Source organism: Poecile atricapillus, chromosome 17, assembly GCF_030490865.1.
Source record: "Poecile atricapillus isolate bPoeAtr1 chromosome 17, bPoeAtr1.hap1, whole genome shotgun sequence".
NCBI classification, from domain to species: domain Eukaryota; kingdom Metazoa; phylum Chordata; class Aves; order Passeriformes; family Paridae; genus Poecile; species Poecile atricapillus.
Window position 1 is genome coordinate 9,754,827 of NC_081265.1, and position 22,873 is coordinate 9,777,699.

At 45.1% G+C, this 22,873-nt stretch overlaps 1 protein-coding gene and 1 long non-coding RNA gene across 2 annotated transcripts; one reads left to right on the forward strand and one right to left on the reverse strand.

The window, feature by feature from the left end:
• The first annotated feature begins 433 nt into the window (after window positions 1–433).
• Window positions 434–8,671, forward strand: LOC131585727 (uncharacterized). The gene is made up of 4 exons (XR_009279027.1): window positions 434–552; window positions 1,352–1,550; window positions 2,269–2,379; window positions 8,513–8,671. It is a non-coding gene; the product is annotated as an uncharacterized LOC131585727 (long non-coding RNA).
• On the reverse strand, window positions 7,511–22,824 carry LOC131585722 (myosin heavy chain, skeletal muscle, adult-like). The gene is made up of 38 exons (XM_058852123.1): window positions 22,603–22,824; window positions 22,371–22,514; window positions 22,123–22,279; window positions 20,771–20,798; window positions 20,558–20,672; window positions 20,372–20,464; window positions 20,210–20,273; window positions 20,028–20,126; window positions 19,818–19,921; window positions 19,605–19,743; window positions 18,798–18,916; window positions 18,551–18,700; window positions 17,888–18,058; window positions 16,877–17,186; window positions 16,676–16,746; window positions 15,933–16,020; window positions 15,722–15,839; window positions 15,455–15,578; window positions 15,238–15,374; window positions 14,881–15,136; window positions 14,165–14,407; window positions 13,882–14,058; window positions 13,651–13,796; window positions 13,472–13,562; window positions 12,994–13,383; window positions 12,701–12,827; window positions 12,392–12,510; window positions 11,640–11,836; window positions 11,158–11,341; window positions 10,902–11,067; window positions 10,604–10,728; window positions 10,109–10,417; window positions 9,802–10,005; window positions 9,416–9,541; window positions 9,151–9,321; window positions 8,916–9,020; window positions 8,678–8,773; window positions 7,511–7,811 (listed from the first exon to the last, which is right to left on the reverse strand). Exons 1-38 carry the CDS (start codon window positions 22,807–22,809, stop codon window positions 7,659–7,661), a joined length of 5,823 nt encoding a protein of 1,940 aa, XP_058708106.1. The 5' UTR covers window positions 22,810–22,824; the 3' UTR covers window positions 7,511–7,658.
• Window positions 22,825–22,873: the final 49 nt, after the last annotated feature.

A 22,873-nucleotide genomic window follows, 5' to 3' on the forward strand; every position in this document is an offset into this window, starting at 1 on the left:
CAGGGGGATAACAAGATGCATTGCAGAGCAAAATTGGGTCTTGATAAGTAATTACTACCACCACTAGATGAAGATTAAAAGCATGACTCCAAGTAACTTACTTATTTCCCTAACAACATAAAGCTCACAGGATAAAGCAAACAACTTCTGCTTATGAGCCCTGGGAGGATGGACAGAGCTCAGAGCTGCTCAGCTTCTGCTCCAGTAGGAAACCTCCTGCTGTGGGTCGAGGGCCTGGAGAGCAGGCTCAGGAGCCTACACAGACAGAGGTGTCTCCTGGTGCCTGGGGACAGGTCATTGCAGCTCCTCCTCATGTGATTGGGGTCCCTGATGCCCTGACCGGGAACTGGGAGGTGCTCAGGGCCATGGGAGGGACCAGGAATGGGCAGGATCTGCATGGATGTGCTGGTTCTCTGGCAGACCATGGCCCACATAAAGTCAGCCCAGACGCAGCTGGCAGAGCAGAGGAGCAGCGTGTGTGAGCCTGTCCCACCCTGTACCTGGGCTGGGGCTCATGCAAGGGACACGTCTCCAGGGACATGTTGAGGTCAGGTGGGTGAGGATGAGGAGAATGAGAGCACTCATCACTGGGGAAACTGAGAAAGAGTAATGCAGGATAGGGGATGTAAAGAGAGAAGGAACAAGCAGTGAGAGAAGATGCAATAATGTGAATTGTAAATAAGAAGTTGATGCAACAAGTTTTGCTGGAATAGAAAGGATTTGAGCTCTGCTGTAACTCCTATAGGAATCCAGGCGACAAACTCACTACATCATTCATTTTAGAATGGAGTGTTCTTTCAATGCTAACACTTTCCAACACTTCTTTTTCAGTCTCAAAGAGAAAAAATCTCCAGAGGAGTTTCATACTTTGGAGATAAAAATCAAGAATTTTGGTGAAATCTTTTTAATTAATTCTCTCCCTTCTCATTTTAGAAATAATTAGTTTCAGCATAGTGACCCAAGAAAAGAAAATTAATCCAAATAGTACACCTGGAACACATATACATACTTATTGTTGCCAAAATAGGTTACTATCACATAGATTTGGAAAATACACAGGGTTACTGGAATAGTTTATCTTCTAATGAGAAGCCTTTAGCTGTAGGAATGAAATTATCAACATGCAAGAAAAGATGTCTCATATACTGACTTGATCCAAAATACAAAGATAAGCATCTGAGTTTCTTGTTAAAAATGGAAGATGTTCAGCATTTTTTACTGCTTCATGTTAGTTTTACATTAATCTAGAAGGAAAATTTCCAATGGGATTGGCAGCTTGCAAATGCAATGGGATTTGCAGCTTGCAAATGCTATTCTCTGCTATGCTGTTAATATTTATAAAACATGCCAGGAGGGACCTTTTTGCCTTTGGATCCTTAATGACTGAGAAGGAATGTGTAGCCTCATACTGAAGATCCCTGGGTAAAATAACACCTCTCAGGAATGCTGGCATGAGACAAGGAGAAATGCCACAACATTAATTCTCTGGTGCAAGCTTCTCACTGTGACACTTTTGCTAAGATGTGGCTGAACACTGGATCCTGGAGATGGTAAGAAAGAACTTCACATTAAAAGTTCTTATTCTATTGAAAGATAGGTGTTGTGTTGAACTGAATGAAATATATTGAGTACTTTCTCTGGTTATGGCATATTCAATCTGGGTAATTTTTTACCTGGGTAAGATGAATCCTTCAGAGACTTGAGCTATCATTATAGATGAGCAGTCCTAAAATGGATGGATAGAAAAACAGTTGGGGATTATGTCTAGCAAAAAAACAGTGATGAGCCTAACAAAGAAGAGATTAAGTAACCTAGTGAGGTACTCTGGGCTAGTTAGTGGCTTGGCCATTGCAAGAACAGAACATGAGAGAGCTGGCCTTTGAGCCTGTGCTGAACATCCTTGTTTCTCAGGGTAACTGAATGGACTGAGGTGGCTTTGTGATCTTCTGATCCTGCTCCTTCCTTTGGAGACTAATTTCCACAGCACTTGATACAGTTATTATTTGACCTCACAGCAGGGAAAATATATGTGACTTCTGAAGTTTCAACAGTATATTTTTAACCTAAGAATGTCTTTATTTTGCTTGGTGAGACTTAAGTGTTGGCCCACTGAGGAAAAGTAAGTCTTGCAAATAAAAGTGAAGAGGGAGGGTAAAACCAGCTAGAGATTAGTGACAGTTGACTCACAGAATTTTTAGACTTAATGATAAACTGCTTTCTGTGTGCGTGAGATTTCTATGGTTACTCAAATTCTTCCCATCTTCACAGCATTTGTCAGAGAAAGAAATATGAGCAGCAGGTTCTGGATGAGGAGGTGACATTAAGGATGCCCTTTCCATCACATGTCAAAGCAGCTGAAAATCTTCCGTTACCAAACAGGTGAGTGAGGTGGACAGGCTCTGATGGCAGTGGAAGAAGGGAAAGGCAAATGGAGCTGGATAATGGCATGGAAGGAGAACAAATGAGAACAGCATTATGAAATAAAATTAGCTTGATTAATTGGCTTGTTTCTCTGTTGACTGTACCTGCAAAGGAAGCAGTGAGGCTACACTATACATTTGCTTAGATTTGCACAACTATTTTTTTTTCCTCTAAGTGAATGTTGTGATTACATGAAAAATGTTTACCACCTTTCTCCATGAAACAAGAAGGACATCAGAACTTTAAAACCAAATTGTACAAGGCATTTTCAAGTGCAGAAAAAGATTGCAGTATTGATACCAGATGTTTTGTATTGGTAATTTCCATATTTATTATTTACATTGGAAGAAGAGGGTTCACAAAATTTGCTTTCAGTTTTGAGAGGATACACATTAAGAATAGTAAAACTTTGGTTTCTCATGGGTGTTCTACATGTGTCCCAATAATATAAAATGGACCTGCAATAAAGCTGTGCTGTAATTCCCAGAAGAACATATAGGACTAGAATAATCTATCTAAAGATGACTTTAGGAAGAGCACACCTTGTTTGAAATGATTAGTTTAGACTGAAAATTACAGGAAGTTGTAAGAATTCTAAAAATCTCTGCAAAATAAAATGCTCAGTGATATGAGTTTAGAATCCTAAGGAATATGATAATTTTCCAAGTCTAGCCTATTATATTTTTAATGTATTTATAATTGTGGTTGATATTTTAATAATTTTATATTGTTCAAAATATATTCTCCAAAATAAAATGCTGGTTTTCTCATTCACTTATTTACCAACCCAACCCAGTGATTTCTTTCCTACTAAATAAACGTTCTAGGACTGCTGCAATAAAATAGAAACACAAATACAAACCAAAACATCCCTAGAAACCTTCAGAAATCTCAAAATATCCTGTTTTCCCCGAAAGTTAACTTCTGATGCGTTATAACCTCCACTTCATTTTCTTCTTGATTCAAGAGCCATGAACTTTCTTGTCTAATCTTCACAAAAGTACTTTATTTCTCTTTATTGCATTTACATCTGACTATTTGAGACAACTTCTCCAGATTCTCAGACTTACTTTTAATTCTGATGCCATTTCACCCTACTAAAGTGCTTGGATGTCCCTGTCCCAAAATCTCTCAGGATCGTCACAAAGTCTGCAATGTGACAACCATGTGAGGTAATCAGGGCAAGTAGTTGTGATAATCATGGTGTGGTCAAAAGGGCAGTTCCTGTGGCAGATACATGGTGTGGTTTCCAAATGTGGCACTGAACACTCCTGCTTTAAAAGGCAACAGAAATCAAAGGACAGGATGCTCATGTATTCTTTACCTGCCATTAGCTCTTTTTAGGCCAGAGTCATGAAGACTGGTCACTGGCCACCAGTCTTGAAGACCCAGGTCTCTGTCAGACTCATGCTGGGACAGCCTGTGTCCATCTCCGTATCTCTATCACCATGGAAAAGTCACATTCTGGCCACAAATTACTCCTTGGACAAGGGATCCACCCAACCAAGGACACGAAATACAGCTCACCTAAACAGGCCAAATATCTGTTCTTGGCCTTCCAAAGCCCCTCCCTCCTGTAGCTGTGGGCAACTCACTGCAACATGCCAGGGCAGAAGGAGAGAAAAGGCCTCATCCCTGTCTGCAAGAGGAAGGAGGGCACACAAGCTGGCAGGAGGGCACAGAAGCTGGCGGGAGGGCACAGAAGCTGGCAGGAGGGCACAGAAGGTGGCTGGAGGACACTTCTGTGCCTGCAGCCTCAGCTGCACGGACACTGTGTGCTGTCCTTTTGTAAGCCACACACCTCCAAGCACCTCTGAGGTTCCCTTTCTGGGCAGAGTGCAGATGAGGCCCTGTGCACCGAGCACTGGCTGTTTCTGTCAGCTCAAGTTCTTTTCTTCCAGCACTGATAACCCAAATATTCCCAGATGTTCTTTGGTCCATCCCACCTGTTCTTTGTTGTGTCCCAGTGAAACACATGAAAGTGGCCGACCCAGCTGGCAGGAGTTTAACCCCTCTGCTGTGATTTGCTCCTAACAGGTAGGCCAGGCAGTTTCAGCAGGTTTAAAGCACACAGGTTTCAGTGAGATGGGCCAGGCAGTTTCAGCAGGTTTAAAGCACACAGGTTTCAGTGAGATGGGCCAGGCAGTTTCAGCAGGTTTAAAGCACACAGGTTTCAGTGAGATGGGCCAGGCAGTTTCAGCAGGTTTAAAGCACACAGGTTTCAGTGAGATGGGCCAGGCAGTTTCAGCAGGTTTAAAGCACACAGGTTTCAGTGAGATGGGCCAGGCAGTTTCAGCAGGTTTAAAGCACACAGGTTTCAGTGAGATGGGCCAGGCAGTTTCAGCAGGTTTAAAGCACACAGGTTTCAGTGAGATGGGCCAGGCAGTTTCAGCAGGTTTAAAGCACACAGGTTTCAGTGAGATGGGCCAGGCAGTTTCAGCAGGTTTAAAGCACACAGGTTTCAGTGAGATGGGCCAGGCAGTTTCAGCAGGTTTAAAGCACACAGGTTTCAGTGAGATGGGCCAGGCAGTTTCAGCAGGTTTAAAGCACACAGGTTTCAGTGAGATGTCGTTGCAGGTCTGCAGTGGAGCAGGGCCCAGAGCAGGGTCCCCTCGATGGCTCCAGGCTGCCATCCCCTGGCACTGGGTGTCTGGAGCAGAGGGCCTGCTCAGCTGCTGTCCCGGGAGCTCCCTGGGACTGACAGGAGCCTGATGGAGCCGTGGCACCGGCACCCCCTGCTCCCCTCAGCGGCAGTAATGCTGTCGGCGTCCTGCCGAGGATCCCCAAAGGAACACGGCTGTCCTTCGGTGTCAGGTGACAAGGGCCAAGCTGAGGGGACCTTGTGCTGTCAGAGCAGCAGCCAAGGCCTGAGGGGAAAGGCACAGCCACCATCCCAGCTGATGTCCTGGGCTCCGTGTTCTCTGCCTGATCGCCCACGGTGACTGTACCCAGCTGGGACACGGCTTTCCTGAGCTCTCCAGGGGGCCAGGGGAGTCCAGCTGCAGGCAGGGCTGAGTCTCCATAACCATCATGTCAGAGCCACCAGCCCAGCCAGGGCTTCTCCTGCAGCCCTGATACTCCTGGGACACTTGAGGGACCTGTGGTGTGTGGCCCTGCAGCCTTCCCTAAATGAGTGCTGGGAAGGCCCAGCTTGAGCAAAGGGACATGGACAGCCCCTGCAGCACTGCTGGGCCTTGGAGCAAGCCCTGCCTCTGCCTTCATCCTCACCCAGACAGGAACTCCAGGAAGGCAGCAGTAAAATGGTGCACTTCAGAGCTGCAGCCCGGCCTGTCTTTTGCATTTGCTGGTTAAAATGAGAGAGGGGTTGCCCCATGCACCCCACGGAGCCCCGACTATGTTGCCCATGGGCCAGCAGATCCCAGCAGGGAGTGGCCACGGCCACAGTGCTGGGCCCCATTCTGATGTTTAACCTTTCAGCTGGCAATGGAGCTGTGCTGCAGAGAGTCTCTCTGGGGTAAGAATAGCAGCTGCTGCCTTGGGACACAGCACACGTGTCCAGCTCCTCCACGGCAGCACGTTGCACTGCGACATAGAAGGCAGCCTACCCGGCCAGGAATGTCTTCAGGCGCTATTAGTGGAAGCAAATCATGCCCACAAACAGGCACAACCCCGCACAGGAGTCTTGGGAGAGTGGGGCTATTTTGGGCTTTTGACATTGAGGATGAAAGGAGACACATGATGGGGCTGATCCTCCTGCTAGGGGCCTTCTCCAAAGCTCCTTTCAGCTTTGTCCCCTCCTCCAGCAATGGCTCTTGTGAAGGCTGAGGGGCAGTTTGGTGTGGCCTTGGAGTGCAGGAGAGGGCAGAGGAAGCTGTGAGTTTTCTGGGGGGTAGGGCCAGTCCCCAGTGCCATCAGCAGTGCCCTGCTGTGCTCAGGGTCCTGTCTGAGGGTGTGCTGCTGTGCCTGAGGTCAGGGCATGGGGCCACCTGCTTTATTCTCAACAACGACCATGAGAGTGAGAGAGATACCAGGCGGTGCATGCAAGAGAAACAAGCAGAAAGCTGGAGGAAGAAGCAGCTGACTTTGCAAAAGAGTCCAAACAAGGCTATAGTAGGTCAGAACAGATGCAGTCACACCCACAATGAGGGTGTTGCTTCTTCAGTGACTTGCTAGTCATTTCCCACTGTGTCCTTTCAGACAGTGCTTTTGGACATGTTGTCAAAGAAACTCTCTAGGTGTCTCATGTGACAGTAGGGCTCATTGCCTCCTCACTGCATTGGCAGGACAACTGCATCAAGGACTATTGAAACATGGAGCTGGGGTGACTGCCTCTGACAGCTTCAGAAAGGAGCAGCGCTACAACAGTGGGGGCAATTTCATGAGCTGATATTGCTGAAAGGATTTCCAAATTAACTTCATAGCCCTCAGCTACCATTAACATGTTTGACTCAGCATTTCAGTGTACTCACAGAGCTCCATGGCCTTTGAGGTTTCTGGGAAACACCTCCAAAGCTGAGTGGGCTAGAGCTGGGCACTAAGGGAGAGTCCTAAGAGTCATTCCAGCACATGGCCCCAGGCAGACTCAGCTGTTTGCCCTCTCAAGAGAAACTGGCAGCAGCTGGTGGCAGCAGCTGAGGAAATCTAGGGTGAGGGAGATGATACAATGCAGGGTCACTTTTGGTGTCTTGTAACCATGCTCTTTGGGACTGAAATTGTCTCTGTCAAAGAACTGTCAGTCCTTCCCAGTGCAGTGCACTGCAGCTTCTGGTGACGCACTCAGAGATTGGTGTTTAGGGTTTGTGGGGGCTCAGCATCACAATCAAAAGTAGGGAAAGGAAAAAGCAAAAGATCACGCTCTCTTGACTCTCCCATGGGAAAGAAGCTGTGCTAAAAGAACAGTGGGAGAAGCATTAGGAGGGTGTGAAGGCAGGAGCTGGACAAGGAGCTGCTGGAGACAGGAGAGAGCACAGGCTGGATTTTCAGGAGTTTCCAGATCAGTGGCCTGCCTCTCAGTTTGTGGATCCTGAATCCAGCACTGGCACCAGCTTCTCCCTTCTGGCCCAGACAGGAAAAGTAAGGAAGCTTCTTCTGCAATGCAATTGGCCAAGGAAAACAAAACCCAAATAAGTTGTTCATAGCGTGTATGCAGAGGAATCTACTACAGTCTTTATTCACTAGACACTGAGGTGGGTACAAAGACTCATGGCAGAAGGAAAGTGACCAAGAGGTTCACATTTTGTGCAGTCCTCAGGACACTTTGCTGCCTTGTGACATTCTCATTCTTCCTCTTCTATCCTCCTATGGAACTCCCGGCTCTTGGCTCGGAGCTTGTTGACCTGTGACTCTGCAATGTCAGCCCGCTCCTCGGCTTCCTCCAGCTCGTGCTGGATCTTGCGGAACTTGGAGAGGTTCACATTGGACAGCTCCTCCTGTGTGGGGAAAGGGAGTCAGTGGTGAGGAGCACAAGGCAGGGATTTCATTCCTCTTGCCCCTTGGCTTTGTTGAGGACAGCTTTTCACTAGAGGGAGGACACAAATCTCTATCCCATTTCTACCACTGCTCACACGACATCCTTGCTTTTGAGGAAGATCCACTGTAGAAGTACCATAATGGGATTTGAACATAATTCTCCTTTAGAATGTGGAAAGGAAGCAAAATGGACAGCTGGATAATGGGCAGCTGGAAATGTGATTTTGTTGAGCTCTAGAATCAAATATTCAATTACATCTCCAGACTTTTAAGTGGGGGTTAGGAATTTATGAGAGACGACCATTACAAGAGGGCTCCTCTCATAAACTGCGTTAACAGAACCAGAAGCTCTACTCTGTGCTGGACTGTTTCTGCAGTGAAGAACCCATGCTCAGACAGTCATAAATTCAGGGTCTGTAGGACTTCCCTCAGGACATCCCTGACTGCTGCATGCCTAGAAACAGGCAAAGGTTCCTTGTACAATTATATACACTTATAACACAAAGTGGTTTGGGAGGGGACTTTGAACACATTCCCTGTCTGCTATCAAAACTCTTAAATTATTTCCAAAATTTCTTTATATATTGTACTACTGATATCAGTCATAAAACTCATTGTGATTCGGATGCAAAAAAATACTATGTTCACTTGCTCTCCTTAGCAGTCTTCTTCGTGATCCGTTGGCAAGTCTGATTTATGAACCTTTATGAGAATTTGAAGAATGCCTTTATAAATGAGTGACATCTTCTAAATTTCTTATATTTGTCTCATCAATGGCCAAACAGCCCTCTGGGAAGTGGTTCTTGACAAGCACTCAGATACTTACAGCCTCCTCAGATTGTCTCTTGTAGGATTTCACTTTCATTTGCAGCTTGTCCACCAGATCCTGCAGCCTCAGGACATTCTTCCTGTCTTCCTCAGACTAGAGTGTTTGGCAAACAGGAAAGAGAGTCAATTCTTGATTCTGCATCACATGAGGTTAACAATTCCCCTTGGGAATGGTGTGTGTAAAACATGCCTTGCTGTGAGAAAACCGTGTGAGAGCAGGAGCCCTCCTGCCTTACCTGGTAGGTCAGTTCCTTCACCCTCCGCTCGTACTTGCGCACGCCCTTCACGGCTTCAGCGCTGCGCTTCTGCTCAGCATCAACCTCCCCTTCCAGCTCCCGCACCTGCAAGGACAAACCCATCCCTGCAGCTTCCCTGCCAATGTCTCTGCAAGGACAAACCCATCCCTGCAGCTTCCCTGCCAATGTCTCTGCAAGGACACGCTCACTCAGGCACAACCCCAGCCCTACACACCCTGGCCTCCAGCTTCTGGATCTGCTTCTTCCCTCCTTTCAGTGCCAGCTGCTCGGCCTCATCCAGACGGTGCTGCAGGTCCTTCACTGTCTGGTCCAGGTTCTTCTTCATCCTCTCCAGGTGGGCACTGGTGTCCTGCTCCTTCTTCAGCTCTTCTGCCATCATGGCCGCCTGATCAGAGCAAAGGGTCAAAGCCATTTAAGGACTGGAGATATTTTGGGGAGACTACATTCATCATCAGCAATGCCAGGAGCGCCCAACTCACATCTGTGATGGCCTTCTTGGCCTTCTCCTCAGCATTGCGGGCTTCCTGGATGGTATCCTCCATTTCACCCTGGATCTGGGCAATGTCTGTTTCCAGCTTCTTCTTGGTGTTGATCAAGCTGGTGTTCTGTGCAATGGGATGGACGTGACAAGAGTTTAATTATAAAATGTGCCAAAATAAAGCTTCTGCCTGAACAAAGACTTTCCCCTTCCAGCTTCCACCTCTTATCATGTAATTATTGTACCAATGAGTGTTTATAAAATATAAGGGAATGGATGCAAAACACGCCTTTCCTTGGGGTCAGCAGTAGGGAGGCCTTTCTAGTACTGCTGGTCCTCTGGTAAATTCTGTGTTTTGTCAACACAGATTTTTCTCCCTGCCCTGACCTGGGTGTGGAGGAGCTGCACTCGTTCGGCAGCATCCAGAAGCTCCTGCTCAGCCACTTTCCTCGACCTCTCCGTCTGCTCCAGAGCTGCCCGGAGCTCCTCAATTTCAGCCTGCAGCAGGTTTGCTCTGCGCTCCACCATGGCCACCTGCTCCTTCAGGTCATCCTTTGTCCTGAGAGCATCATCCAGATGGATTTGGGTGTCCTGGAAAGAAAGAGAAAAGAAATGACCAGGTGTCAGTGGTCACTTGAGTGGCAAAAATGTCAGGGATATCATTTTTCTATTTCTGTAGCTTTCCTGAACAAACCTTCAGCACTGCCTGCGTGTTTCTCAGGTTCTTCTGTGTCTCTGCAGCCTGGCGGTTTGCATGGCTCAGCTGGATCTCCATCTCATTCAGGTCTCCCTCCATCTTCTTCTTGAGCCTCAGGGCTTCATTCCTGCTCCTGATCTCAGCATCCAAGCTGCTCTGCAAGGACTCCACAATTCGCAGATGATTTCTCTTCAGCTGGTCAATCTCTTCATCTTTCTCTGCTACCTTCCTGTCAATCTCAGCCTTCACTTGGTTGAGCTCAAGCTGCAGGCGCAGGATCTTCCCCTCCTCATGTTCCAGGGAGGCCTGGACAGGGGGAAACAAACATTGATAAAAGCATTAATAAAGTTGCTTGTTTTTTAGGAAACCATAGGATATTTCCATAAATCCCAGCTGTCTGTACTCCCCAGACAGAAGGGAGGGGAACCCAGGCCTTTTCAGCCCTTTTTCTTCATTTATTTACTGCAGATGCCAGTGATTATGGTCATGTACCTCAGCTTCCTCCAGAGCAGCCTGGATTTCAGATTTCTCCAGCTCAATCTGCTTCTTCACTTTCTCCAGCTCATGAATTGCCTTCCCTCCCTCCGCAATCTGCTCTGTGAGGTCGGAAATCTCCTCTGTGGGAACAAGGATCAATGGCATGGTCAGGCACAGAGCAGAATGGGAAGGATCCTGTCCCACCAGGGTGACAGGCACCTCTGCAGATCTGCAGGCACAGACCCATGAACAATGGTGGTCATGGCTGATGGTGAGAAAGGCCAGTGAGGGGAGCAGAGGGCCAGGGACTTACGCTGCAAGTTCTTGTTCTCCCGCTTCATTGTTTCCAGGTGGTCCAAGGACTCCTCATAGGCATTCTTCATCTTGAACAGCTCCGTGCTCAGAGAGCGCGACTCCTTCTGCGAGGCCTCCAGCTCAGCCTGCGTTTCCTCATACTTCTGCTTCCATTCTGCCAGGATCTGAAGAGAAACGGGGTGTGAGTCGGGCTGTGGCCATCACAGTGGCATGCTCTGGCCAGGAGTGCTGGTGCTGGAGGCCTTGTCAAAGACCTTGTCAAAGTTCTTCTGCTTCTTATCCAGAGCAGCACAGGCAGCATTGGATCTCTCCACATCAATCATCAGGTCCTCCACTTCATTCTGCAGCCTCTGCTTTGTCTTTTCCAGAGAAGCACATTTGGCATTGACAGCCTCAACCTGTTCTTCTGCATCCTGCAGACGCTGGGCCAGCTTCTTCCTGGGAGACGTAAGGTCAGCTCACATGAATACTGGGTACCAATCTGTGCTTTTTATATAGTGTGCCTAATAATTTTGCAGGTTTTAGTCACAGAGTTTTAAGGCCTACATTTATGCTGTCTGTAGGCTTTGCCTTTTACTATACCACTAAATACATTATAGGATAAAGTTTCTCATTTTCTATTGCTTTTCCCTAAATCAAATCCATGACTTATTCCTTATAATATTATGATGTTTTTCTTGCAATGTCACCTTTGAATTTTCAGTCTTACTTTTCTTCTTTGCATATCACTACATACTTGGCCTCCTCGAGCTCCTCCGTGCGCTGAATGGCGTCTGTCTCGTATTTGGTTCTCCACTGAGCCACCTCGCTGTTGGCCTTGGACAGGGCTCTCTGCAGCTCCCCCTTGGCCTCCTGCTCCTCCTCATATTGTTCCCGGAGCAAGTCACAGTCGTGGCGAGCGGACTGCAGGGCGTGGGCCAGGGCATTCTTGGCCTGTGGGGACAATTGTGTTGGGACAATTAATTTCCTGTGAGATTGTAAAAATGTTAACTTCATGAAAGTTGTTGAAAATTATTTGATTAAAATATTTAAAGTTAGTCCGAGAAAAAAATGGCATATTCATTCCATGTTTTGAGAATCTAGAAAACCTTCTCAGGAGAGATAATGGGTAAATTCTGAAGGAGAGCTATACAGCTGCAAATCATTGAATCCTTTCAAATATGTTCTAAAGCTTCAGCTTCCACTGTGAAAATGTAGACTAAGATGTGCAGTTTCTTTTTAGATATATCACAATCATTTTTTATATGGCACCATAAATCTGAATAAAGACCTGAAACTGTTTTTCCCTGTCTCAGTATCCATGCTGGGGGGGATGTCTTCCTCAGCTTTCCACACCAGAGAGGGAGGAGGTAAAATTTCTCACCTTGATAGATAGCTTAAAAATTAAACAATAGAGCTAACATTCTGATTTTATGTGAGAATAGGAAATACATGTAAAGAAAACAGATTCCAAATCCAAAATCAACCCCCTACAGGAAGTAACTTTACCTTTATTTCTTCCTCTAAATGTCTCTTTAGTTCCTCAATCTGTTGAGTGAATGCCTGTTTGCTTCTGGATAACTGAGATATCAAACCATCTTTTTCTTCCACCTGGCGTGAATATTCACCTAAGAATGTTTTCAGACAGATTGCCATTTAAAATCAATATTCACTCAATATCTCTTTTAAGCACAGCATACCAGCTTACAGAAAATAGATCAATTTGAATAAAGCATCAGTATTTTCTCATTATCATGGGTTACAGGTTGTTCCATTCCAGGGGGGTATGGTCAGGTGTGTAATTAACACATATGTTACCTGACTCTGTCTGCAGACGAGCTCTTTGAGCACTGAGGTCATTGATCATGCGCTGATGTTCTTCTTCCTTGGTCTTAAGCTCACTGAGCTGATCTTCCAGTGTTCGGCACATCTTCTCCAGGGTGGCCTGTGTGTCAAAGTCATGTAAAGAAAGAAGACTACCACACAGTTCTAGCATGCTGTTCTCAATGTGAAAAACAATGCAACTGGATGGGACAGCAAAATACAGTCAGAGTCAAAATTGTGTATTAGGCCATGTGTAATAGGGCAGTAATGCGACAAAAACTCTGTACCTTGGCTTTGGAGACAGATTCCATGTTGCTGGCCAAGTCATCAATCTCCATCTTCAGCTCACTCTTCTCCTTCTCCAGCTTCTGCTTCACACGTTGCAGGTTGTCGATCTGCTCCCCCAGCTCAGCGGTGCTGTCCGCGTGCTTCTTGCGCAGGGCGGCAGCCGTGGCTTCGTGCTGCAGCGTGGCCTCTTCCAGGTCCCGCCGCATCTTCTGGAATTCTGCCTCACGCTTCTTGTTCATCTCCACCTGAGCTGCTGTGGCCCCTCCTGCTTCCTCCAGGCGCTCGCTGATCTCCTCCAGCTCCCTGGACAGGTCAGCCCGATGCTTCTCTGCTTTAGCGCGAGAGGTTCGCTCTGCCTCAATTTCCTCCTCCAGCTCCTCAATGCGCGCCTGCAGAACAGGAGGGACCCTTCACACCCGTGCCCTCCTCCTGCCTGAGCTGAGCCTGAGCAAGGGAGGGGAAGGAACAGAAACTTGCCTGCAGCTCCTTGATCTTCTTCTGAAATTGCACACCCAGGGCTTGCTCATCCTCAATGCTACTCTGGATCTGGCTGATTTCAAAGTCTTTCCTTTGGGCCAAAATGAACCATGTTAGAGCTCAAAGAAAGAAGACAAGTGGTCCAGCCCAGCACTCAGGTGCCCCAGAGTTACACTTACTTCTTCAGTTTCTCATCCAGCTGCTGCTTATCATTCTCCAAATCCATGATGCTGTCCTGGGCCAGCTTCAGGTCTCCTTCCAGTTTCCTCTTAACTCTCTCCAGGTCCACACGCAGTTTCTTCTCTTGCTCCAGGGACCCTTCCAGCTAAACACAACAAGACCTTCAGTGCTCTACCAGCCAGGTCAGGCTCCATCCCTGTCCTGTTCCTGCTCTGTGTCTGTGTGCTTACATCATCCACTTGCTGTTCCAGCTTGCTTTTGGCTTTGGTCAGAGTATTGACTTTGTCCTCCTCTGCCTGCAGGTCATCCAGGGTCTGCTGATGGACCTCTTGGAGGGCTTTCTTCTCTTTTGTCAGCTTCACAATAGTCTCATCCAGGCCTGCCATCTCCTCAGTCAGGTTTTTCACCTTTAGGAAGAAGGGAACAAATATAAAGAAAGGAAACAGATATAGAAGTTCTGTTATAGCACAGAGCTCTTTTCCGTGAGTGTGATTGACAGGTTCTACCTCATACCTTGTTTTCGGTGGCGTGTTTTTCTTTCTCCACCTTGGCCAGTGTTAGCTCAAGGTCATCAATATCTTTCTTCAGTTCTGAACATTCATCCTCCAATTTCCTCTTCTTGGCTGTCAGCTCAGCATTAATTTCCTCTTCATCCTCTGCTCTTTCAGTCACCTCCTTAATTTTGGCTTCCAGCTGTATTTTGGTTTTGATGAGCTGGTCACACCTTTCCTCAGCATCAGCCAAGCTATCTGCTTCCTGGTGGGGAGACAGAGTTTTGTGGGTTCTAATGTTTTGAACTTTCTCTGCTCTGAATCTTTTATCACTGGGTAGCATCTGAACCTCATCTTCAACTTCAGTAAGAGAAGGATCTTAACTGCTAGTGACCAAGCAAAGAGAGAATGACTTTTCCTGCACCTGCATTCAGAAGTACTACTTTCAGTTGTGTTTTGCATTTTACTGAAAAATTAATTCATTCTTCTACCTTGTGTTGAGGATCTACATTTGCCTCTTTCCTCTGAAGACAAAAACAGTGACTCCCACTTGAAACTCTCTGTATCTTGCACTGTTTGTCAAAGTGCTTAAGATATCACATCACTTGCAGAATTTGTTTCCTCACTTGCATATACATATGATGGATAATTCCCCAAATTCATGACAGAGTCTTTTATACTCTGATCTGAATGTATAGACTCATTTTCTGAGTGATAAACTAAAGGTGATAAACTCACAGCCTGTACTTGGAGTTGCAGGTCATTTTTCTCCTGCACAAGTTTCACCATTTTCTCCTCCAGCTCCTTCCGCTTTGCCTCAGACTTTGCAAGCTCTTCCTTGGTTTTCTCAAACTCTTGTTTTATGTTGGCCATTTCCTTCTCAGACTCTGCACTCTTCAGCAAGGGCTTGATCTTGAAGAACAGCTTCATCCATGGCCAGTGTTTGACATTCATGAATGCACGAATGTTGTACTGGATGCAGAAGACGGACTCCCTGAGGTATAATTAAAAAGTGTAATGAATATTCTCAGTCTGAAAAGTATCAGCACTTTCCCCCAAGCAGAGTGACTGTAACTGAAGAAGAGTAAGGTGTACCTGCGCTCCACCATTCTCTGGTACTCCACCCTCGCCAGGAAGCCCCTGCACCTGGCCTGGGTGCGGGTGATGAGCTGTGCCAGCTTCTCATCCCTCATCTCCTCCAGGAGTCCCAGCAGCCCAGCTTTGAAGAACACCTTGAGAGAGGGAATGTTGCAGCACATCACTGTCAGGTAGAGCAAAGCCCAGGGATGCAGTGAATGGGGGGGGTTTGTACCTTGGTGTGTCCAAATTTGTACTGGGTGTGGTCCACATCGATTGAGCCAAGGAGCTTCTCAGAAGCCTTCTTGCTGTCAATGAACTGTCCCTCGGGGATGGCACTGGCATTAAGCACCTTGTATCTGTGGAATCAGAAGAAGATAAGGCTATTTTTTCCCAAACACTAAACCCCACCAGCTCTTTTTAAAATTAGAACACAGCCTAAATGGACCCATGAATGAACCAACATTGCTGTTAATGATGCTGACAAGCACAGAGCTCTCACCTCTGTTTGAAGTCAGCATAGAGGACTCTGCTGGGGAACCCTTTCCTGCAAATCCTGATCCCTTCCAGCACGCCGTTACAGCGCAGCTGGTGCAGCACCAGCTCGTGCTCCATGGCACCTGGCAATGCAGAGCACAAATGAATGGCACAGATTGCAGTGCAGAGGGGAATGGATGTGTCAGAGCGAGGATCTTTCTGCCTGAGCAGCTTACCAGGTGTTTTAGTCTCATTGGGGATGATACAGCGCACAAAATGGGGGTGAGTGCTCCTCAGATTGGTCATCAGCTTGTTGAGGTTCTCCTAGAGGAACCAATCACCAGTGTGAGTTTCCTTGTATGGAATGTTTGATGCACCAAGCCCAGGTTATGATTTTACAGCTTCTCAAGCTGGGTTTTGGAGCGCTTAGAAAAAGCCACAGAAACCAAAAAATTTCTTCTATTTGAAGATAATGAGCACCTAGACTGAAATACTACAGTGCTGTTATTGGTTCAGTGAAAACTAATGTATGATTTCACACATTCACAAAGAGTAAATGACTTAGTTTTTTCACATTCTAGTTTCAAAAGTCAATCTACTTAAGTTTCAAAAAATAGGGATTTATTCAAATGAGATGAATATCGTCTTGGAAATTATTTTCAACTCCTCAGCAAAAATGCATGAATAGTAATATTACCATTCTAGTCTGACGCAAAGACATAAAAATATGAGGGTCTGAATGATATCTCCTAATAAAAAGAAAAGAAAACCAGCACATATTAGTGGATTTACATGATTTTGAAGACTGAATGCCCATTTTTGGACATATTTGCAATGTTAAAATTGACCCTGAAAAACCTGATGTGGAATTTCCAAAGAAATTTACCCCCTTTAGAGTAATTTAAAATAACTCTTTCAAATTTAATATTAGCTCATACCCTTTCTTCACAATTCAGAGATAACAGATACAGCACTATACCCGGAAAAGAGCTGAGACAGTCTGGAAGGAAGAACCCTTCTTCTTGCTTCCCTTCTTGCCACCACCAGCCTCTTCAAATTGAATAAAGGGAAACAAAAAGGATTAAATTAACATGAAGCAATTTTAAATGTTTAGTGTTTATGGCTTTAATTCTGAGAAAAGTTTGTCCCACATTAAAAATACAATTTCCACAAAACTGACCTGCATCTGCTCCGCCATAGTTGGCAAAGAGTAAAGCCAGGGTCTTCACAGATGATTTCTGGTACAGCCCAATGACAGTTTCATTCAGAGGGTCCTTGTTCTTCTCCAGCCAGCCAGAGATGTTGTAGTCCACTGTTCCAGCATAGTGCACCAGGGAGAAGTGGGCTTCAGCCTTGCCTTTGGCAGGCTTGGGCTTCTGGAAGTTGTTGGACTTGCCCAGGTGCTGGTCATAGAGCTTGTTCTTGAAAGAGGTGTCAGTTGCCTTGGGGAACATGCACTCCTCTTCCAGGATGGAGAAGATGCCCATGGGCTGGGAGAGAATATGACAGACAAGAGGGAGAAACAGATTAGAAAGGAGACATCTCTTGGTTGGAAAGTTGCTGAAGTTAGGAAAGGAAGGTGTTCCCATATTAAGTCAGAGGATATCAACTAAGACTCAACTTCTTCACTGTTGCTATTTCATTCAAAATTATAGAAATGCCTTTGCTGATGAAATTATTATAGATATGACAATATGAAACACTGTCCTCTCCATAACTCTGTTTACTGAGAAGTACTTAGAGAAGATGACCACCTTTTTCACTTCATTTTGTAATGTGGCTATGTATTCTCTCACCAAAAGTCTGATATCTGAGTAATAATCTCCAAAACACATCTACCCTGTTGCCACTTTCACAGACTATATACTTGAAGAAGCCAAAATATTCTCACATGCTTCTTAACTGTTTCTCTTGGCAAGCATAGATGTGTGAGATGAGTTGAACACGAGCCAGCATTACAACATTGCAGAAAAGCCACCAACTCATCCTCATCTACACTGTGCTGCTAAGAGCTCAGGGATCCTCAGATCCTTCCCCTCTACTCAGCTCTGAGAAGAAATACCTGGAGTGCTGTTCCAGGTCTCGGCCACCCAGCACAAGAAAAACATGAACACAGATGATCTCTTTGGAAAATGAGACCAAGTAATAACAGAGATTCCATGCATGTAACTGATTTGGACAGAAAGGACACCTTCTCAATGAGCTCAATGCAGGCAGCCAGGTCCATGCCAAAGTCAATGAATGTCCATTCAATCCCCTCCTTCTTGTACTCCTCCTGCTCCAGCACGAACATGTGGTGGTTGAAGAACTGTTGCAGTTTCTCATTGGTGAAGTTGATGCACAGCTGCTCAAAGCTGTTGAACTGGAAATAAGAAAGACTCATATTTGAAGATGCAGCAATAATTGCAATCTTTTAAAATTGAGGAATGCAGTTAACTTGATTTCCCATGCATTTCTTCAGCCTGCTTTATGACATTATGAAAAAGAGAGAAGAATCAAATTAATTGTCCACAATTTTCATTAATAAAATTTAAAGATAAATTATACATGCTGTTTAAAATGAGATCAAGTAACAGGGAGAATAAACCCAAGCTTAGGACTATCATGATTACATATTTTTATACTGTCTTTTCCCAATCATATAAACAATGAACTTCTATGATTCGACCATTTTGTACCTTTGATTTTCCGCATCTTGAAATAATACAAGTCCTTTGAAAAGTCATTTTTTTACTTAAAAAAGACAAATAGCAATAATCATGTGATAATATTATGTTCTCTTTAAAAATGTGTCTCAAATCAATCATAACATTCAGTTGTCACTTCCAAAAAGCTGTTACGAAATCTTACTCACATCAAAGATCTCGAAGCCAGCAATGTCCAGGACACCAATGAAGTACTGTCTGGGCTGCTTGGTGTCCAGCTGTTGGTTGATGCGAACAACCATCCACAGGAACATCTTCTCATAGACAGCCTTTGCCAGGGCACCCACTGAATTGTTCACCTAAAGCACAGAGAAAGTTTTGGAGGTTACTATACACAGCAGAGGAGAAACAGTGGAAACTGTCACAGCATGCTCCACATTACCATATTTTTCCTACCTGCTGCACAGTTTGGCCCTTGGTCACGTATTCATTCCCCACCTTGACGCGGGGGTAGCAGAGGGCCTTGAGCAGATCTGCTGAGTTCAGACCCATCAGGTAGGCAGCCTTGTCAGCAACTGAATGCCAGAAAAGACAGAAGTGTAGATATTCAAAACTTCCTAAAAGTCAGTGCTTGACTGAGTAGCCCAATAGTGTTCTCCACAAGGTTGCACCATATCTGTCAAAGCTACAATGTTATTTTCTCTTTTGCATTCAGGACTCTTTCTGAACTTCATTTTCTGCAAACATTTCCTCATTTGAGCTCATTGCCTTTACCCTCTTTCAGGTGTGTCAGTATGGAACTTTCTAGTCATATAGCAGGAAGATTTATCACTCAGAAAGATGGAGGTGTGGACTGTCCTTGCTGCTGTGACAGAGACTAATGAAGTACACATCTCATGTCAGAGTTTTCTCCAGTAGGTGAGGATGAAGAAGAGCACAGCCTTCTGTCTTGTTAGGGCTGAACCATTTCACTACTCCATAATACAGCAGAGGTTGCAAGGTGTATTTCAACTTAGGTATGGTTAGCAATGTTACAGCAGTTGACATGCAAGTCTCCTGTCTTCCTGTCAGTGTGATCTCTTATATAGTAGTCACAATGGAAAGAGTACAGGTATCAATAAATGAGATAAATGCCTCAGCTGGCATCTAATCATGGAGTAACATGTCTAATTCTTAGTTTACACATTTAAAGCCTGAAATCTGCCTAAGTCCTTATGTAATAAAGACTATCTCTTTTGGAATGCTTGCTGAATCTGCTGATACCTTCAGTGCCATCAGGCTCTGCCTGCTCCTCACGCTGTTTCTGCTTGAACTTCAGGTTCCCATAGTGCATGACAGCCCCTGTCAGCTTGTAGATGGCTGTTTTCTCATCAGCACTGAAACCCAGGATGTCAATGGCACTCTGGCAACAGAAACACAAATGTACATATACCAGGGCTCAAATCCACCAGATGATCATTTGGTAAAGTTACTCACGTCTGTGGCCATCAGCTCCTCCTGATCATCAATGCTGGGAACTGTGATCTCACCTTGACTCACAAAGTGGAAATCGTAAGGGTTGGTGGTGATGAGAAGCATGTCTGAAAGCAACAGGAAGAGAAAAACAAGCTTGTTTTAGTTTCCAGATAACGCAATGAACTATTGCTCAGCAATCTTCCTTCAAAAAAGATTAATGATCTTTCCTACCAATTAGCTCTGGCTTCTTGTTGGACATGATCTGATAAAAGATGTGGTAGCTCCTTTCCGCCTTGAGCTGGAAAGTGACTCTGGACTTCTCCAGCAGATCTGGCAAGGATGATAGGACAGAGTCAAGCACAAGAAGTGGAGAAGGCTGGAAGGAAGGGGATCAGGCCAGAAGGGTGTCTTACATGTTTCAATGTCAGCAGAAGCCAGTTTGCCTGTGGCACCAAAATGGATTCTGATGAATTTACCCTGAAAGCAGCAGGAAAGTCAACTGAGAACTATTTTACCAATCTAGACAGCAAGAATATTCAAATTGGTGTTGACAGTTGTCCCAAGTAACAACTCACAAAGCGTGAGGAGTTGTCGTTCCTCACGGTCTTGGCGTTTCCAAAGGCCTCCAGCAGTGGGTTGGCGCTGATGATTTGATCCTCAAGCGTCCCCTGCATGGAGATAATTACTGCTAGTTATGCTTTCCAAAAATCATGTCAGGAAAAAAGGAAAGCATTGATTCCAATATGTGGGTACTGATTTACCTGCATTTTGCCTGATGCATGTTCCTCCTTCTTCTTGTCCCCACTGGCTGCAATTGTTGCAAAGTACTGGATGACACGCTTTGTGTTCACAGTCTTCCCAGCACCGGATTCTCCGCTGCCCAAGGCAAGAGAGAAGCAGAGGGAGCGTGGTCAGGCAGGAGGTCCCCTGGCACCGGGCAGCCCCGCAGGGACCCGCGCAGGGGGTGTACGTACGTGATCAGGATGGACTGGTTCTCCCGATCTGTGAAGAGACAGAGGTAAGAAACAGATAAGAAAAGACAAATAAGAAATTCAAAAACTAAGAGAAAAATAAGAAATGAAGCTTCCAGAGGATCCAGAAATAAAAAATAGCAAAAAGTGCCCAGGGAATTCTAGTGGTTAGTTTTGATGCAATCAGCTATTCAAGTATTAGCAACGCAGTTCTGTAAAGGAATCACTTCAGAGAAACTTAGATTCTCTCACTAGAACTTAGAACTTCAGTAGTCTTATGCCTTTCCTGACATTGTCTTTTCATCGAGCTACTTATTTCTCTCTTAATAGGCAAGTACAAGTAATGAAAATATTTAAGTTGTAATTTTTTTGTATGTAAATTCTTCTGAAGCTTAAAGTTTCTTGAGTCATCTTATGGAAATTTGGAGGCATCATTAATTACAGAAACATCTGACCTCTTTTACCTTTTTTCACCTCTATTTTTTTAATCCCTATATATAGAGAAATTATGCATTCTTGAGATTATGCATCAACAAAATTCATTTTTTATTTTTCTATTCTGAATGCATTTCCCAGTGTCTAAGAAAAGAACAAGAGAACAAGTTCTAAAATCCTGCACACCTTTTATTTCAATGCATATATAAGGAAAAGAGGAGGTGAAAGGAAGAGGAGAAAGCACAAAGAAATTTTTTGAAGTTGCTCAGTTTAAATGCTAAAAGCTTTATTTTTTCCTTGATATTGTTTTCTGAAGTTTACTTTTCACTACACAGTGCAATTGATTTATAGATGCAGATACAGGCCAGTGCAGGAGTTCCAGAGATCATTAAAGGCTGTATGTAATTTAGATCACATGGCCATCATCAACCTAATGAAATCCATTTGCGTAATAAGTGCCTCAAGTGATGCTAAGATACCTGTTTAAGGAAGAGATCTCTGTTTTATTTGTCAGGACTGATGCTTGAAAATTTAAATTGATATTGCACCCATTTTTTATAGGGTATGTGTCATTTAACTGTACCCTGTACTCTCCATCTGAGACTAATGTAGTGATTAAGATACATAAATCCATCCATATTTGTAAGATTCCGTTACAGGTGTAAGGTGTACACCACATAATAGGTGATTGCTTTCCAGTGAATTTACACCCTCTAGGTTATGTCTGGGTCTTTATTGATTCTAATGGGAACACTGACACTCAGCTCTCACAGACTATTAGAGTTAAGTGCATTAGTCTTCCATTAATTTCACACACACAATTTTTTTTAAATATGGCACCATATTTCCAGAGAATGCCCTACATTTCCCTCTACAGACAGACAATTTCAAGAGCATCTCAAAGGAAATCAAGAACTCACCAGTCAGCATGGACTGATAGGCATTGTCAGAGATGGAGAAGATGTGTGGAGGGGCCTCCTGGCGCTTCTTGCCTCGGTAGGCCAACACCACCTCGGGGTTGTACACCGGCAGCCACTTGTAGGGGTTGACAGTGACGCAGAAGAGACCCGAGTAGGTCTGTGAGGAAGGGACACAGCACGTTGGCTTCCCCTGAGCCTGGCCCAGCAGTTGCTGAGGCTGCCCAAAGGAAGCTGCTGCTGCCACTTACGTAGATCATCCAGGCTGCGTAACGCTCTTTGAGGTTGTACAGCACGGCGGGTTCGTGGAGGTGGGTCATCATGGCCATGTCCTCAATCTTGTCATACTTGGGAGGGTTCATGGAGAAGACTTGGTCTTCCTTCACCGTCAGGGTCTGCCAAGGAAACAACGGATCCATATGTATCACCTAAAAGCTCAAAGTGGGGTTCAAATGTTGTTCTTCAGCCTTGTTTTTGACTCACCTCTCCCCCTTCAGTCTTGACAGTGACTTTTCCTGATTCCCTGCTCTGGATTGTCCCTTTCACAAAGGATTCCTTGGGATGAGCCACAAAGACAGATGACTTGGCATCAAAAGGTTTGTTTTGGGCTGCAATTCTCTCCTTTTCCGATTTTCGGAGGTAAGGAGCGGCCTCCCCAAAAACGGCCATCTCAGCATCTCCAGAGGCCATGTCTGCCCTCTAATGAAAGCTCGTCAGCAGAGGTGTCTTTTGGAGAAAAAAAAAAGTTATTGGT